This window comes from Leucopleurus acutus, assembly GCF_964270905.1.
Source record: "Leucopleurus acutus genome assembly, chromosome: 5".
NCBI lineage: Eukaryota > Metazoa > Chordata > Mammalia > Artiodactyla > Delphinidae > Leucopleurus > Leucopleurus acutus.
In genome coordinates, this window is record NC_139147.1 from 72,778,023 (window position 1) to 72,795,376 (window position 17,354).

The window sequence follows — 17,354 nt, forward strand, 5'->3', positions numbered from 1 at the left end:
GTATAAATTATCACAGGCTACTTTCAATTAATTTTACACCACTTCTCAAACTGTATAAGAACCATCCTCCCCCTTTCTATTTGTGCTTTGGTGGCCTTATATCTTACTTCTACATATGCCATAACTCACACAATACGATGAAGTTATTTTGTTTTAAAGAGCCAATCATCTTATAATGAAACATGTAAAATTATTTCCTAAAAAATGTACCTTTTATACTTATCCAGGTATTTACCCCTTCTGTTATTCTTATTTCCTGTCTGCAGATTTAGGTTCCATCTGATATAATTTCTCTTTAACCAGAACAATTTCTTCTAGTATATCTTGTAGGTCTGTCAAGAACAACTTCTCTAAGATATACTGTCTGTTTGAAAATGTCTTTATTTCAACTTCATTTCTGATGACTAATTTCAGGAGATATAGGATTCTACGTTGAAGGTTTTTTCTTTCACCACTTTAAAGATACTGTTCCATTCCTTTATGTCTTCTAATATTTCCAGTGAGGATCCAGCTGTCATTTGTACTGTTCCTATATATGTAATGTGTTTCTATGTTTACTTTTAACATGTGCTCTTTAGCATAGCTTTCTAGCACTTTACAATGTATCTAGGTCTGGTTTCCTTTGCATGTATTCTGCCTTGGCTTTGCTGTGCTTCACAGATCTGTGGGTTGATATCTTTCATCAGTTTTTGAAAGTTCTTTGTCATTATGTCTTCAAAGATTCTGTCTCCTCTTTATTGTCTGACATCTCCTCTTTACTTCCATAGACCTTGGATGCTCTGGTCTACTTTTATTCCCTGATTTTCCCTCCACCCCTCCTGATTTACGTTTAAGTTTGGAAATTTTCTTTGACCTATGTTCAAATTCACTGATTCTTCCCTCTTCAGATTCCAGTGTGCTGTTATGCCTTTCAGACAAAATTTTCACTTGTGATAGTTAAAAAAAAAATTTCTAGCAATTCCATGTGACTCATTTTTCATATGTTCTATATCTTTGCTGAAATTCTCCCATCTTATCATCCATATTGTCTACCTTTACTCCTATATCCTTTAGTATTTTTATCATCATCATTTTATCTTATTTTAAAATACCTGTTTGATAAATCCAACATCTGAGCTTTTTCTCAAGTTACTTATACTGTTTTGTCTTGACAACCAGCTTTTCTTTCTTTTTTGCATGTTTTGTAATTTTTAATTATAAAGTAGACACTTTGGATAAAATAACAGTAGAGGTTGAAATAAAAAATAAATAATATTTAATTCCAGAATTGGGAATAATCCTTGTGCCAGGCCACTAGAGTGGGGCAGCTGTATCTATATGATCTATAGTTGAGCTGCTACTGGATTTTGTTGTAGCTTTAAGTTTAGTTTCAAATGTTTTGAGAGCAGAATTAAGACTTTTCTTTCTGAGATGCTTAGGCTATGAGCACTGGTAAAATTCCCTTTACTGGTGTAAAGATCTCATCTCATTACACACACACACACACACACACACACACACACACACACACACACACACACACAGAGACACACACAAACATACACCTTTATAACCCTGCTGCCAGCTTCTGAGGTTGCTGGTAAGTTTTCTTTGCTCTCTAGACCTGTCCCAGGCTTGCTATTTCTTGGAGGTATCTCTGTCCACACTGCCTCAGAGGGCTTTTTCTCAGCTTTCTTGCCCCACTCTCATCCCTGAGCAGCTCAAAGTACGGAGTTGCTGAGATTAGTTTTCACAGATCTTCTGCTCAAGGTCCCCTATTTACTGGCAGGTGCCTTGTATTTTGGGATGCTCTGCATGACTCAGTAATAACTTTTTCTTAATTCCCTGTTGTTTCACAACCTTCGGTTTACAAGCTCTGAGGTCTTAGTGAAGACCCATGGAAAAGAGTTGGCAGGTAGGTAAGGACTTGCTCTGCGGCTTCCCAGAATTTTTTATCAGTTTCACCAGTCCACTGAGGCCATTACATGTTGGGGTAAAGTTTGGCTGGTTCCTCGCTATCCCCGTCTAACCCTTCTCTTTCTCCCACCGCTCTTCCAAAGGAGCAGCTGCCATGGGTGTCTTCTCTTCTATGTAGGGCTAGTTACTATCTGGAAGTTACTTTACTTAGGTCACTTTGAATCCTCAGTTCTCTGATGAGTTTAGTTTTTCTAAACTTATCCAGATGGTTTTGGTTGTTATGGTTAAGAGTGATGGTCTCTTAAGGCCCTCAACATTCTAACACTGTAACTAAGGTGTATTTCTGCTTCACAGTTCTGTTCCAATAATCACTATTTTGGGGTGGTACTATGCTATTTTAGTTGCTGTAGCCTGAAGCATATGGGTACAATTTTCATTTACTTGCACTGCATATTAATAATTTCCTTTATTTTCTAAAATTGTAGTACTATAATCCTTAACAAAGTACCATAGCTTATTTGAAGACTCAAATTCCCAAGACTTTCATTCAAATATCAGTTAGTTATACCAATATCTCAGAACAGCTAAAACCAGAAAGAGCTCTACTTCTTTTGTAAATGATTAGCCACCTTCTTTCTGTCTTAGACTCAGTCTATCTTGAACTATAAAGGATCCTCAAAAAGGTAGGTTGCAGGAATATGATGATATGTCTAAGTATATGCAGGGAAGGATCAGGTGGCAAGAGGGACTGCAATCTGAAAACTGCAATAAAAGATCCAATTTTTGGAATGCTTTTCCTATCATGTTCCAGCCACATGTATCTTCAGTTTGAAGAGTACTTTCTGATTTTCTTTACTTTATATTGAAAAAATGATTTCAAATAGTTATCAATACTGAATAGCATTGCTGACCCAGGATATAGGTTTTATCCCTATATCTCAGATCCCAAAATTTCAGAAAGCATTACTTAAATTTTTAATTAAAAACAAAATGACGGGCTTCCCTGGTGGCGCAGTGGTTGAGAGTCCGCCTGTCGGTGCAGGGGACATGGGTTCGTGCCCCGGTCCGGGAGGATCCCACATGCCGCGGAGCGGCTGGACCCGTGAGCCATGGCCGCTGAGCCTGCGCGTCCGCAGCCTGTGCTCCGCAACGGGAGAGGCCACAGCAGTGAGAGGACCGCGTACCAAAAAAAAAAAAAAAAGAAAAAAAAAAACAAAATGACGTAGCATAATATAGTGGTTAAGGTAAATCCTGCCTATACCACTTATTAGGTTTTATTAGCTACTATGAGCAAATCACCCTTTAAACTTCAGTTTTCTCAATGGAAAAATGATGATAAGAATGATGCTCCCAAGTCTACCACAATCGACTTAAGATATTTTTCAAAGAATACCACTCCCCAATTCAGGCAGCACTGAATACCCACATGTGAAGTACATAAAGTACTACTGACATTAAGTTCACAATGAAAAATTCAGAACATAGGAAAACAATGTACTGTAAGTCACCATAAAGTAACATGTATTAGATACCTACAAACTTCAGAAAACAGGACTATTATTTATAGAATACAAGCTTATCTCATTTTACTGTGCTTCACTTTATTGTACTTTGCATTTTTTACAAATTGAAGGTTTGTGGCAACCCTGCTTTGAGCAAGTCTATTGGTGCCATTTTTCCAACAGCATTTGCTCACTTCGTGTCTCTGTCACATTTTAATAATTCTTGCAATATTTCAAACTCTCCACCAGCAAAAAGAGTATGACTTTCTGTAGGCTCAGATGATGGTTAGCATTTTTTAGCAATAAAGTATTTTTAAAATTAAGGTATGGACATTGTTTTTTAAGATATAATGCTAATCTAATAAACTACAATATAGTATAATTATAAGTTTTACATGTACTGGGAAACCAAAATATTTGTTTGACTTGCTTTATTGTAATATCTGTTTTGGTGGTGGTCTGGAACTGAACCTGCAATATCTTCAAGGTATGCCTGTGTAAGATAAATAGGTTTAAAAGAAAAACCTAAAAGAACATAAGAAACTTTAATCAAGACTCCCGCAAAACCACCAAGGAAGATTTGAAAAAGAATTAGAAAGAACTTCTAGAAAGAAAATGGTACTTTGAAATGAAAAAGTTAGTTTTAGCCTAAAGAGCAGATTAGACACAGATGAAGAAAATTTATGAGCTAGAAAACAGATCTGACTGAAATTAAGTACAAGGAGATAGAGTTGATAAATATGAAATTGGGATTAAAAGACATGGAGAACAGAATGGTAATGTCCTCTCTCATAGGAGTTCAAGAAGGACAGAATACACAAAATGTGGGAAAGGCAAAATTTAAAAGATTCCAGAATTGATGAGACAGGACTCCTCTGATTCAGCAAGCATAATGAATTCCAGATAGAATAAATAAAATGCTAGACACAGACACATTTTAGTAAAACTGCAGTGTACCAAAGACTAAGAGACTTAAAAGCAATCAGTAAAAAAAAAGAAATCACCTACAAACAACAAAGAGTGATCTTTTTTGTTAAACAACAACGAAAGAAGACAGATAGTATAAAGTAATATGTTCATAGTATTGAGAGACAACACTTGTCAACATACAGTTCTAGACTAAATTTATAAGTGAGGGCAAATTAAAAACAGTTCCAGGTAAACGCTAAGAGTAATTACTATCAAGAAATCACTGCTGGGCTTCCCTGGTGGCGCAGTGGTTGAGAGTCCGCCTGCCAATGCGGGGGACACGGGTTCGTGCCCCGGTCCGGGAAGATCCCACATGCCGCAGAGCGGCTGGGCCCGTGAGCCATGGCCGCTGAGCCTGCACTTCCGGAGCCTGTGCTCCACAACGGGAGAGGCCACAACAGTGAGAGGCCCGCGTACCACAAAAAAAAAAAAAAAAAAAAAAAAAAAAGAAATCACTGCTAAAAGAACAATCTAAGAGCTCCCACTAAGGTGCATTTGGATATTTGAGGGACATTTTTGCTTTATGAAATAACTAAGGAGTTCTATTAGCATGAGGATGGGAGCTAGAAAAGCTAAATTTTCTACAGTGATCAAGATAGTCCTATACTATGAATCCAGTCCCTATGCTGGTAGTGACTTGCTGAGAAACACATAAGAAGTAAGATACAAGAAAGGATGATGAACAAAAAATTGTAGAACACTTGGATTAGCTGTTCATAAACAAAAAGAAAAATGACTAAGTTTGAGGGATATAAAAATGAAACAGAAGTAAAATACTAGGAACAGCCCCATTATAATTAAGGTTTCCCCAAATCTGAGTCATTTGGGAGAACAGCTGAATTACCGATAAGGTTTTAGTCTAAAATTGTATGGGTAATAGCCACATAAGCACAGACACAAACTGAAAGTAAAAAATGGAGAAAAGATGAGGCAAATATCAATCAAAAAAGTCAGCATAGCCACAGTAATATCAGGCATTATAGCTTCTAGGGTAAAAACCATTATTACAAGTAAAGAGGATCATTACCTAATGGTAAAAAATTTCAACTCACCAGGAAGGAATGCTGATTCTAAAATTAGATGCACATAGTAACATAGTTTCAAAGATATAAGGAAAATAATTGCTGCCAGGAAAAACTGTTAAACCCATCATTCAGATAAACTTAAAAAGTCTCCTTTAATAACAGATAAGGTTGGGCTTCCCTGGTGGCGCAGTGGTTGAGAGTCCGCCTGCCGATGCAGGGGACACGGGTTTGTGCCCCGGTCCGGGAAGATGCCACATGCTGCGGAGCGGCTGGGCCCGTGAGCCATGGCTGCTGAGCCTGCGCGTCTGGAGCCTGTGCTCCGCGACAGGAGAGACCACAACAGTGAGAGGCCCGCGTACCACAAAAAAACAAAAAAAACAAACAAAAAAAACAGATAAGGCGATAACAGATTGAAGTATAAAGAAGATATGAACTATGCAAGTAACAAGGATGAGTTAACAGACATACAGAAAACCTTGCAGTCAACAAATAGAGAACACATACTTCCTTCAAGCACATTCATAAAGACTGATCTCTTATAAGTAAGTCAAATACCAAAAGAAAATCTATCATACAGAACATGTTCCCGGTCAACACTGTAATTCTACAATTAAGTTGTAAAATGTTAGAAGAAGATAGCCAAAATATCTCCCATAACTTTAAAATATAAAAAACAAAAGGTTTAATAATTAACAGGTCATAGTTAAAATAATAAAAACATTATTTTGATTAACATATCCTACCGATATAATACGATCTCCTTTCCTGAGCTCTCCACTAAGATCAGCAGGTCCGCCAGCCAAAATAAAGGAAATAAATATTCCTTCTCCATCTTCACCTCCTACAATGTTGAAACCAAGGCCTGTTGAACCACGATGAAGAACAACTTTTCTAGGTTCCCTGAAAATTAAAAAAATATTGAATACCTTAAAACATACAGAGAACTTGACTTTCTATCAATGAGAATTCCCTACTGATAAATCATATTTCCATATTATAAAAAAGTCAGATGAAATTTAAAGTTTTCTAAACTCTGGGGTAAAGAGATTCTTTCCAAGCCTAGAAATTAAAAGGAAAAATCCTAATTTTATATAGAAGCTAAAAATCCTTGTTAAGAAACAAACATAAAACTAAAATAAAAAGGAGAAAATGTGGAAATTAAAAAATAATGATATAAAGAGCATACTCAAAAAATAATACTCATGAAAAGCTGATGTTGCACACACTTTACTGCCTAAGAAGCAGTCACTGTCTCTACTTCTTACATGTTGTAAAAGGCAGATATCCCTTTGTCTTAGAGAAGGTAGGAAGGCCCCCTTTCTACTCTCAAACGGATCAATCATGAATAACTTATGCCAGTCACTGCAATTTCACTCCTGTTTGCTAAGGTGAGGCTATGACCCTATTCTGGTCTCTAAGAAATAACAGGAAATTTTACTGTCACTTCCCAAAGAAAGACTCTAACAAGGACAAAGCATATTCTGTCCCCATACAAAGCATATTTGTTCCCCTCCTTATTCCAAATCACTCCCACACAAAAGAATGAACTATAAAATCCTGTTACTGATTTGGACATATCACAATCATGAAGATAACCAGCAGAATCCCAGAGATACCATGGACCTAGTTTTGCTACACAAATGTTAGAAATGCCCATCTCTAGACTTTCTATATAAAGTAATTAAATATCTTTATTTCTTAAGTCACATCCCTCCAATTCATCTACCTATCTCTGCTTTTCATCCATTCTAAGATGCATCTCTTTTGTTCCCTCCAACTCCCAATTTAAAATCTCTGAAATCAGAATACATCTTACCACTAATAACATTTCCCATTTGCTGCCACTTATACATAATTGTGTGAAAACCATTTACATCTTCCAGTAAGACCATGAAAATTCCAAGAGCTGACTGTTTTAGATATGATGAATCACAGAATATCATTTGAGATTAGAATGTATCATATTTGGTAAATATTTTAAAAATTTAATTTGCTTTTTCTAAAACACTGCAGAAAGCTTTTGGTAACAAACGGCTTAACAGAAGTAAATATTTCTAAAAACTGTATTTTAGGGATCCTTCCATATAATGTGGAATTAATCTTCTTAAATATTTGTCTGCTCAAAACTTAAAGCGGTGTGTTTTCTAGTCATACATAGGTATTCATCATTAATCAGCTTTGTCAGTTCACTTACAGGATTAACAAAATTATACTGAGTATTTTCTTGTCAAAAATGGCAAAATTCAACAATATGTTGTTTAGGAAATATATACATAAACACCTATATGAAAGAAAAAAGGGAATAGTAAATCCAAAATTCAGGAAAGGAGTTAACTTGGTGGGGCAATGTAGGAGAAGCAGGGTAGGATCAGGGGCACAAGACAGGTTTCACTATACTGGTCTTACTTCCTTGTTAGATTGTGGACTCATGGTTTAGGGTTCCTATAATACATTAAAATATATGTATGAATTATAATTTTGCATTAGCAAATAATAATTAAAAAATACCCTGCTGAAATCCAATAGTATTTCCAGAGGAAAATAAATTGATTTTTCAAATAACATAAGCACTTGAAGAGATGCTCAACACCATTAGGCACTAGGGAAATGCATCAACATCACAATGAAATACGTCTCACCTATAACAATGGCTATAAAACAAAACAAAAGAGAAAAAACAAATGTTGCTGAAGATGTGGAGAAACTGGAATCCTCATATATTGATGGTGGGAATGTAAAACGGGGTGGCTGGTACAGAAAACAGTTAGGTGGTTCCTCATGAACCTAAACATAGTTACCATATGACCCAGTAATTCCACTTCTAGGTATGTATCTAAAGGAACTAAAAGCAGGTATGCAAGCAGATATGTGCATGCCAGTGTTTATCCCAGCATTATTCACAATACCCAAAAGGTGGAAACAACCCAAGTGTCCATCAACAGATGAATGGATAAACAAAATGCTGTACATACATATAATGAAATGTTATTCAGCCATAACCAGAAATGAAGTTCTGATACATGCTACAACATGTATGAATCTTGAAAACATCATTATGCTATGTGAAAGAAGCCAGATACAACAGGTTAAGTATTATAAGATTCCACTACATGAACAATTTAGAATATGAAAATTCAGAGAGAAAAAATGTAGATTAGAAGCTACCAGGAGCTGGGAGAACAGGGAAATGTGGAATTACTGCATAATGGTTATAGAGTTTGTCTGAGGTGATGAAAAGGGTTTGTTTCTTTTCTTTTGCTGCGCCATGCGGCATGTGGGATCTTAGTTCCCTGACCAGGGATCAAACCCACGCCCCCTGCATTGGAAGCGTAGTCTTTTTTTTTTTTTAAAAAAAACATCTTTAGGGGCTTCCCTGGTGGCGCAGTGGTTGAGAGTCCGCCTGCCGATGCAGGGGACGCAGGTTCCTGCCCGGGTCCAGGAAGATCCCATATGCCACGGAGCAGCTGGGCCTGTGAGCCGTGGCCGCTGAGCCTGCGGGTCCGGAGCCTGTGCTCCGCAACGGAAGAGGTCACAACAGTGAGAGGCCCACATACCGCAAAAAAAAAAAAAAAAAAAAAAACTTTAATGGAGTATAATTGCTTTATAATGGTGTGTTAGTTTCTGCTTTATAACAAAGTGAATCAGATCTCCTCCCTCCTGCGTCTCCCTCCCACCCTCCCAGGTGGTCACAAAGCACTGAGCTGATCTCCCTGTGCTATGCAGCTGGGAAGCGTGAAGTCTTAATCACTGGATCAGCAGAGAAGTCCTGAACAGGGTTTGGAAAAAGATAGTGGTGTTGGTCATAAACATCATAAATGCAATTAATGCCACTGAATCGCAATTTGAAAATGGTTACAATAGCAAATTTTATGTTATATATATTTTACCACAATTTAAAAAATTTATAATGTAATATACTAAAAATCACTGTGTTGTACATTTTAAATGGTAAACTGTATGGTTTGTAAATCATATCTCAATAAAGCTGTTAAAAAATGAACTTTAGAATTATTAACTGTTTGTATGTTGGGATTTCTTTTTATTTTCTCTTTTTATTGGTAATGCGATATAATCTCTGAAAAATTGTTTAGGGTTAAATTGTGGAGAACTTCTAATATGAAGTAAAGATATCTGTACTTCATTATCTGGGCAAAGGAGTATAATGATCAAAAGGGAGTGATAAAACACTCACCATTTAGGAAGACATATTCAATAATCAACTGCCTGATTTTTACAGAAGAATACAGAAAACAGGTAGGCCTGTTGTGTAATACTACAGAGTCCAACAAATATTCTAGACAACAGATATGTAGTGAAAAAAGATGGGGAACAGCAATCAAGATGTTAATATGACATATTTTTAATTTGAAAAATATGCTGATTAAAGACTAGATAAGCCATTAACTACTTCCTCTTTACTTCTATAAATAAGCAGTATTAGAAAATAACAGCAACAATAAAACGACCATGATATGTCAGTATACTAGCACAGCCTAAAGATTAACAGCCTTGAGAATTCACACCACAAACATATAATCACAAACACTATTCTTTCCAGTAATTTTCATCCTAAAACAATTACTGAGCACCTATTAAATTAAGTTCTCAATATTGCTAACTCCTGAAGAAGAGGACAAAGACAAACACCCTTATCTGACATTTAAGAGATCACTGCTTAGAGTCAGGAGTCTAACAAATAAAGAATAATTATAATTATAAAGGTTCAAAAATAATAATGCTAACAGTAATACAATTAATAAAAACATAAAATGACATGAATTGTCATACATTTTAACATTAAATGCTATAATATGAAATACTACTACATAATTTACTTCTACAAAAGCTATAAAGCAAACTGTTCAAACATATTATCATATTACTATGTTGAATAATGTGAAAAAGATCTAAAATATTTTTTCACTTTTTTTCCCACTTAGATAAAAGAGTTTTTTGGGGAATAAAAAGACAGTTAGGGCTTCCCTGGTGGCGCAGTGGTTGAGAGTCTGCCTGCTGGTACAGGGGACACGGGTTCGTGCCCCAGTCCGGGAGGATCCCACATGTCACGGAGCGGCTGGGCCCGTGAGCCATGGCCATTGAGCCTGCGCATCTGGACTGTGCTCCGCAATGGGAGAGGCCACAACAGTGAGAGGCCCGAGTACCGCAAAAAAAAAAAAGACAGTTAATCTAAAAAACTGTTAGTGAGTAATGTTAGTAATGTTAGATGGAAGTAAATTTTAGGTGTCAGAATAAGTAGCAACACTAAAAAAAAGCAGTGATTTATTTGTAATATATATACATATTTTTTTGTGGTACACAGGCCTCTCACTGTTGTGGCCTCTCCCGTTGCGGAGCACAGGCTCTGGACGCGCAGGCTCAGCGGCCATGGCTCACGGGCCCAGCCACTCCGCGGCATGTGGGATCTTCCCAGACCGGGGCACGAACCCGTGTCCTCTGCATCGGCAGGCGGACTCTCAACCACTGCGCCACCAAGGAAGCCCTCTAATATATTTTTACACTTATGGCCCTTCAATGAACCCTCCAATAAAAAAAAATAAGGTTTAGGTTCATTACCTGTTAATAAAATTAGTCCTGAAAATTGTAACTATCCTAGTTGGCTAATTATAACTCCATCTAATAGTTGGCTTTATGTAAGAAGGATGACTATTCAGTTCGTTACCTTGTAATTTCATCATCTCCAAGCACTGCTTTCGAAACAGGTGAATATCTGGCTGGTGATGCTGGTGTCTGGCCCAAGTAGGAAGATGTGCTAACATGGTTATCAACAGGCTGAGAAGAAGCTTCAAAATAAAGTAAGTAAAAAAAAACTTGAAAAAGGAAACATACCATTTAGTACCACATTTGTGGATTATCAGTTTCAAAGTTAATTAATGTATAATTCATATTCGCTCATTTATATAATAGAATTTGGTAGAGAAAATTTATTTACTAGGTAAAAAAATTAGAGAAGCTCAAGTTTCCAGGTAAAAACTAGTTTAGAAATTCAGATCAGTAAAGCAAACTTATTCCATTTGGTTTCTCTGAGAAAACAGAACTAAAAAGGAGTTTAGTTTTACAGTAACTGGAGTTACAGTAACTGATTTGCACAATGAAATCCAGGCAAGATTAATCAAAAGACTGTCATAGGAAAGACTGAACCAAATCAGTCTTAAGTACAATAACCTTATTCTTCTAAGAAGTTATTTTGCAGACTAATGTTTTTAGAAAGTATATATGGCTGATCCCTGAACAACATGGGGGTTAGAAGCACTGACCCTCCAAAAAATTGAAAATGCACATATAACTTTATAGTTGGGCCTCCATATCCATGGTTCTGCATCCACAGATTCAGCTAACCGCAGATCTGTAGTACGTACTGAAAAAATCCACGTATAAGTGGACCCACATAGTTCAAACCCATGTTGTTCAATGATCAACTGTATACTCAAAATCTGATTGTGAATAACGAAAACCGAAAGCTTTGCAAAAAGCTATGCTTGACAAAGTTTTAGAATAAATTGAGGGACTTCTGGTTTCCAGCTTGGCATATAAGAAGCTTTGAGTCATTACTCTGTCCTAACAACAACTAAAAAGGTGAACAAACTGAAAAATCAACAACCCTTTTTAGATGCTTAAGATAGAAGTCATAGGGCAAAACACTGTCCCCCAAATTAAGGACACTGAAAGGTGAATACAGAAAATCACAACTTACTAGAGCAGAAATCTCTGTGGTAACAAGTGCTGGGGTAGAGTAACCTGAACTGTAATTAACAAATTGTTGGGGGCTCAGTGTGGATGACTTTGGGAGTCAAAAACTCCAGGGGGACCCCATCATCAGGGGCCCCACATTTTTGTGAGTTTTACCGCCTAGAACTCTACAGGTTCTCACAGTGAATACTGGAGAAAAATTCTGTCATGCTTCTGGCAAGAGGAGGGGAAAAGGAACCATTTTGAAATATATTACAAGCATTTTGTTCTTCTTAACAGTCTGTCCTCAGAAGAAACTATTTAACCAGAGCCTCACCTGCTGGGGTTTTGTCAGAGCCCAACAGAGCTGGGGGAAGGGAAATAACCAAATCTAGCCAATTCTAGCCATCCTGTCCTAAGGGAGCAGAACCGGGGAGAATACTGAGAAGCACTGTGAAGAGCACTGCAGAGGCACAAGGTCACTAAGGGACTGAGACTTAATCACAGGCCTATTCAACACTTTTCCACTCCAACACCTTATCACCATATTACTAAAGGCCTATTTACAGCAGTTCCTTTTATCCAGTACATCATGCCTGGCTATCAAGAAAAAATTACAAGACACACAAAAGGCAAAAACACAGTTTGAAGAGACAGAGCAAGCATAAGAGCCAGACTCATATATGTCAGTGATGTTGGAATTATCAGACCAGGAATTTGAAACAATAATGATTAACGTGCTAATGGCTCTAATGGATAAAGAACACGATGGGCAATACAAGTGGAGAGATGAAAACTCTAAGAAAGAAACAAAAAGAAACACTAGAGATCAAAAATTCTGTAACAGAAATGAAGAATGTCTTTGATGAGCTACTAGTAGTCTGGACATGGTTGAGGAAAGAATCTGAGCTTGAGGATATCTCAATGGCAACCTCTAAAACTGAAAAGCAAAGAGAAAAAATGACTGGGGGGAAAAATCCAGAACAGAATATCCAAGAACAGTGGTAGAACTACAAAAGGTGGAACATATATGTAATGGGAATACCAAAAGCAGAAAAAGGAGAGAAAGGAATAGAAGAAATCTCTGAAACAATAATGATGAGAATTTCCTCCAATTAATGTCAGACACCAAACCATAGATCTAGGAAGCTCAGAGAACACTAAGCAGGTTAAATGCAAAGAAAAGTTACACCTAGGCATATCCTTTTCAAACTACAGGATAAAAAAAAAGGGAAGAAAAGCCCTAAAAAAAGTCACGGGAAAAAACTGCACCTTACTGATAGAGGTGCAAGGTAAGAATTAAATATGACTTCTCAGAAACCATTCAAGCAAGACAGTGGAGTGTTAAGAGAAGAAACCCACCTGTGAAATTACCCTTCAAAAGTGAAAAAGAAATAAAGACTTCCTTAAACAAACAAAAATTGAGGGAACATTTATTGCTAGTAGATCTGCCTTTTGAAATGTTAAAAGAAGTCCTTTAGAGAGAAGGGAAGTTAGTAGGTCAGAAACTCAGTTACACAGAAAGAAAGGAAAAGCACTGATGAAGGAATAAGCAAAAGTAAAATAAAACTCATTTTTCTTATTTTTCTTATTCCTGATTGAGCTAACAAATAACACTTTGTTCAAAACAATAGCAATACTGTATTCGACTATGTCTGTATATATGTTTATGTATAAATGAAATGAATGTCAGCAATGATACAAGGGATGGGAGGGAGGAATTAGGATTATTTTGTTATTATAAGGCACTCACACTATCCAAAAAGCTGTAGTGTTACCTCAAAGTGGAATTAGATTACTATACATGTATATTGCAAACTCTAGGGCAACCACTAAAAAAAAGTAAAAGAATGTAACTAATACACTAAGAAAGGAGAGAAAACAGAATCATGCAAAATGCTTAATTAAAGCCATAAAAGGCAGGAAAAAAAATGGATGACAAATACAGGAGCAAAGAACAGGGTAACAAACAGAAAAGAGTAGCAAATATCATAGACATTAATCCAACTATATCAATAATCACTTAGAACATCAATGTCCTAAATGCACCAATTCCAAGACAGATACTGTCAGAGTGGGTCAAAAAACCAAGACCCAAGATATACTGTCTACAAGAAAGCCAATTTAAATATAAAGGCCTATATATTAAAAGTAAAAGGATGGAGAAAGATATACCATGCTAACACTAATCAAAAGAAAGCAGGCGTAGCTATATTAATTTCAGACAGAGAAGACTTCAAAGTAAGGAAAATTATCTGGGTTAAAGAAAGGCATTTCTTAATGATAGAGTGGTCAGTTCTCCAAGAAGACATGATAATCTTTAACACCTAACAACAAAGGGTCAAACTATGTGAGGCCAAAACAGACAGACTGAAAAGAGAAATAGATTAATCCACACCTCTTTATCAGAAATGAACAAATATAGCAGGCAGAAAATCAGGAAGGACATAGCTGAACTCAGTAACATCACTAATCAACTGGATATGATGAACACCTATAGACTACTTCATCCAGCAACAGCAGAACACATATTTTTCTTAAGCTCCCACATAACGTTCACCAAGATAGATCATGTTCTGGGCTATGAAACATACCTTAACAAATTAAAAAAAAATAGAAATCATACAATGTCCGTTCTCAGACCACAGTGAAATTAAACTAGAAATCAATAAAAATATGATAGCTAAAAATCCCCCAATACATGGTGATTAAATAACACAAACACACTCTTAAATAACGCTTGGGTCAAAGAAGAAATCTCCAGAGAAATTAAAAAAATGTTTTGAACTAAATGAAAATGAAAACACAACCTATCAAAATCTGTGGGATAGGGGCTTCCCTGGTGGCGCAGTGGTTGACAGTCCCCCTGCCGATGCAGGGGACACGAGTTCGTGCCCCAGTCCGGGAACATCCCACATGTCGCGGAGCGGCTGGGCCCATGAGCCATAGCTGCTGAGCCTGCATGTCCGGAGCCTGTGCTCCACAACGGGAGAGGCCACAACAGTGAGAGGCCCGCGTACCGCAAAAAAAAAAAAAAAAAAACCTGTGGGATACAGCAAAAGCAGTGTTTAGAGGGAAATTTATAGTGCTGAATGCATATATTAGAAAAAAAAGAAAGATCTAAAATGAATCATCTTAGCTTCCACCTAATAAAACTAGAAAAAGAGTAAATTAAATTCAAAGTAAACAGAAGGAAAAAAAATAATAAAAAATTAGAGCAGAAATCAATGAAATTAAAAATAGGAAATCTGGGCTTCCCTAGTGGTGCAGTGGTTAAGAATCCACCTGCCAATGCAGGGGACATGGGTTTGAGCCCTGGACCAAGAAGATCCCACGTGCCGTGGAGCAATGAAGCCCGTGCACCACACCTACTGAGCCTGCGCTCTAGAGCCTGCGCGCCACAACTACTGAAGCCCACGCGCCTAGATCCTGAGCTCTGCGACAAGAGAAGCCACCTCAATGAGAAGCCCGCGCACTGAAACGAGGAGTAGCCCCTGCTTGCTGCAACTGGAGAAAGCCTGCGTGCAGCAAGGAAGACCCGATGGCAGCCAAAAATAAATAAATAAAATAAATAAATTAAAAATAAATAAATAAATAAAACAGGAAATCAACAGATTAAAAAAATCAATAAAACCAAAAGTTGGTTCTTTGAAAAGATCAATAAAATCAATAAGCCTCCAGCCAGGCTAACTAAGAAAAAAAGAGAGAAGACAGAAATGAAAGAGGGCACATCACTACAGATTCCACGGAGATTAAAAGAATAGTAAGTACTATGAAGAACTTTATGCCCACAGATTTGATAACCTAGATGAAATGGACCAATTCCTTGAAAGACACAATCTGCCAAAACTCACAAAAAAGAAACAGGCAATCTGAACAAACCTATATCTATTAAAGAAATTGAATCCATAATGATAACCTTCAGTGGTGAGTTCTACCAAACTTTTAAGAAAGGAATTACACCAATTCTCTATAACCTCTTCCAGCAGACAGAAGCCAACGGAATACTTCCTCATTCTATGAGGCCAGCATTATCCTCACAAAACCAGACAAAGAAATCATAAGAAAAAACCCTCTAGAACAACATCGCTCATGAACATAAATGGAAAAAATCTTCAACAAGATATTAGCAAATCAAATCCAACAATATATAAAAAGAATTATATACCACAAGCATCTGGGATTTATCCCAGGTATGCAAGGCTGGTTCAACATTCAAAAAACAATATGATCCATCACAACAACAGGCTAAAGAAAAGTCACATAATCATATCAATAGATGAAGAAAAAGCATTTGATAAAATCCAAAATATCAATTTACACGAAAATCTCTCAGTTAACTAGGAATAGTGGGGAGTATTGTCAACCTGATAAAGAATAATCGGGCTTCCCTGGTGGCGCAGTGGTTGAGAGATGCAGGGGACACGGGTCTTGCCCTGGTCCAGGAAGATCCCACACACTGCGGAGCAGCTGGGCCCGTGAGCCATGGCCGCTGAGCCTGCGCGTCCGGAGCCTGTGCTCCGCAATGGGAGAGGCCACAACAGTGAGAGGCCCACGTACCGCCAAAAAAAAAAAGAATACTCTACAAAAATCCTACAGCTAACATAATATTTAATGGTGAGGAGCTTGAAGCTTTACCACTAAAATTAGGAGCAAGTGAAGGATGTCTTAGTTAATGCATTAACATAAGAAAAGGAAACAAAAGGTATGCAGATTGAGAAAGAAGCAATAAAACTGTCTTTGGAGATGTCATGATTGTCAATGTAGAAAATCTGAAAGAACTGACCAAAAAAACTCATGGAACTAGTAAGCAATTATAGCAAGGTTGAAAGATATATTATATATATTGTATATATTAACCTTTATACAAGGTTAATATATAAAGTTGACTGCTTTCCTGTATACCAGCAATGAACAAGTGAAATTTGAAATTAAAAACACACTACCATTTACATTAGCATCCCCTAAAATGATATACTTAGGTATAAATCTAATGATCTACGTGAGCAAAACTACAAAACTCTGATGAAAGATATCAAAGAAGAACTAAATAAATTGAGAGAGAGCCTATGTTCATGGATAGGAAGCCTCAATACTGTCAAGATGTTATTAGTTCTTCTCAACTTGATCTACAGATTCAATGCAACCCCAATCAAAATACCAGTAAGTTATTTTGTGGATATTGTCAAACTGATTGTAGAGTTTATATGGAGAGGCAAAACACCTAGAATAGACAACCCAATAATGAAACAGAAGAACAAAGTTGGAGGGCTGA

General features: G+C 36.9%; 1 protein-coding gene across 11 annotated transcripts in view; it reads right to left on the reverse strand.

Moving 5' to 3' along the window:
- The window catches only part of DLG1 (discs large MAGUK scaffold protein 1), a 287,859-nt gene that overhangs the window by 92,228 nt on the left and 178,277 nt on the right, over window positions 1-17,354 (reverse strand). For all 11 annotated transcript variants that reach the window (XM_082839777.1, XM_082839778.1, XM_082839775.1 and 8 more), the window contains 2 exons: window positions 11,073-11,193; window positions 6,136-6,292 (listed from right to left, as the gene is read on the reverse strand). In XM_082839777.1, the coding sequence (XP_082695903.1) occupies window positions 6,136-6,292; window positions 11,073-11,193 (278 nt within the window). The remainder of the gene's footprint in view (window positions 1-6,135; window positions 6,293-11,072; window positions 11,194-17,354) is intronic.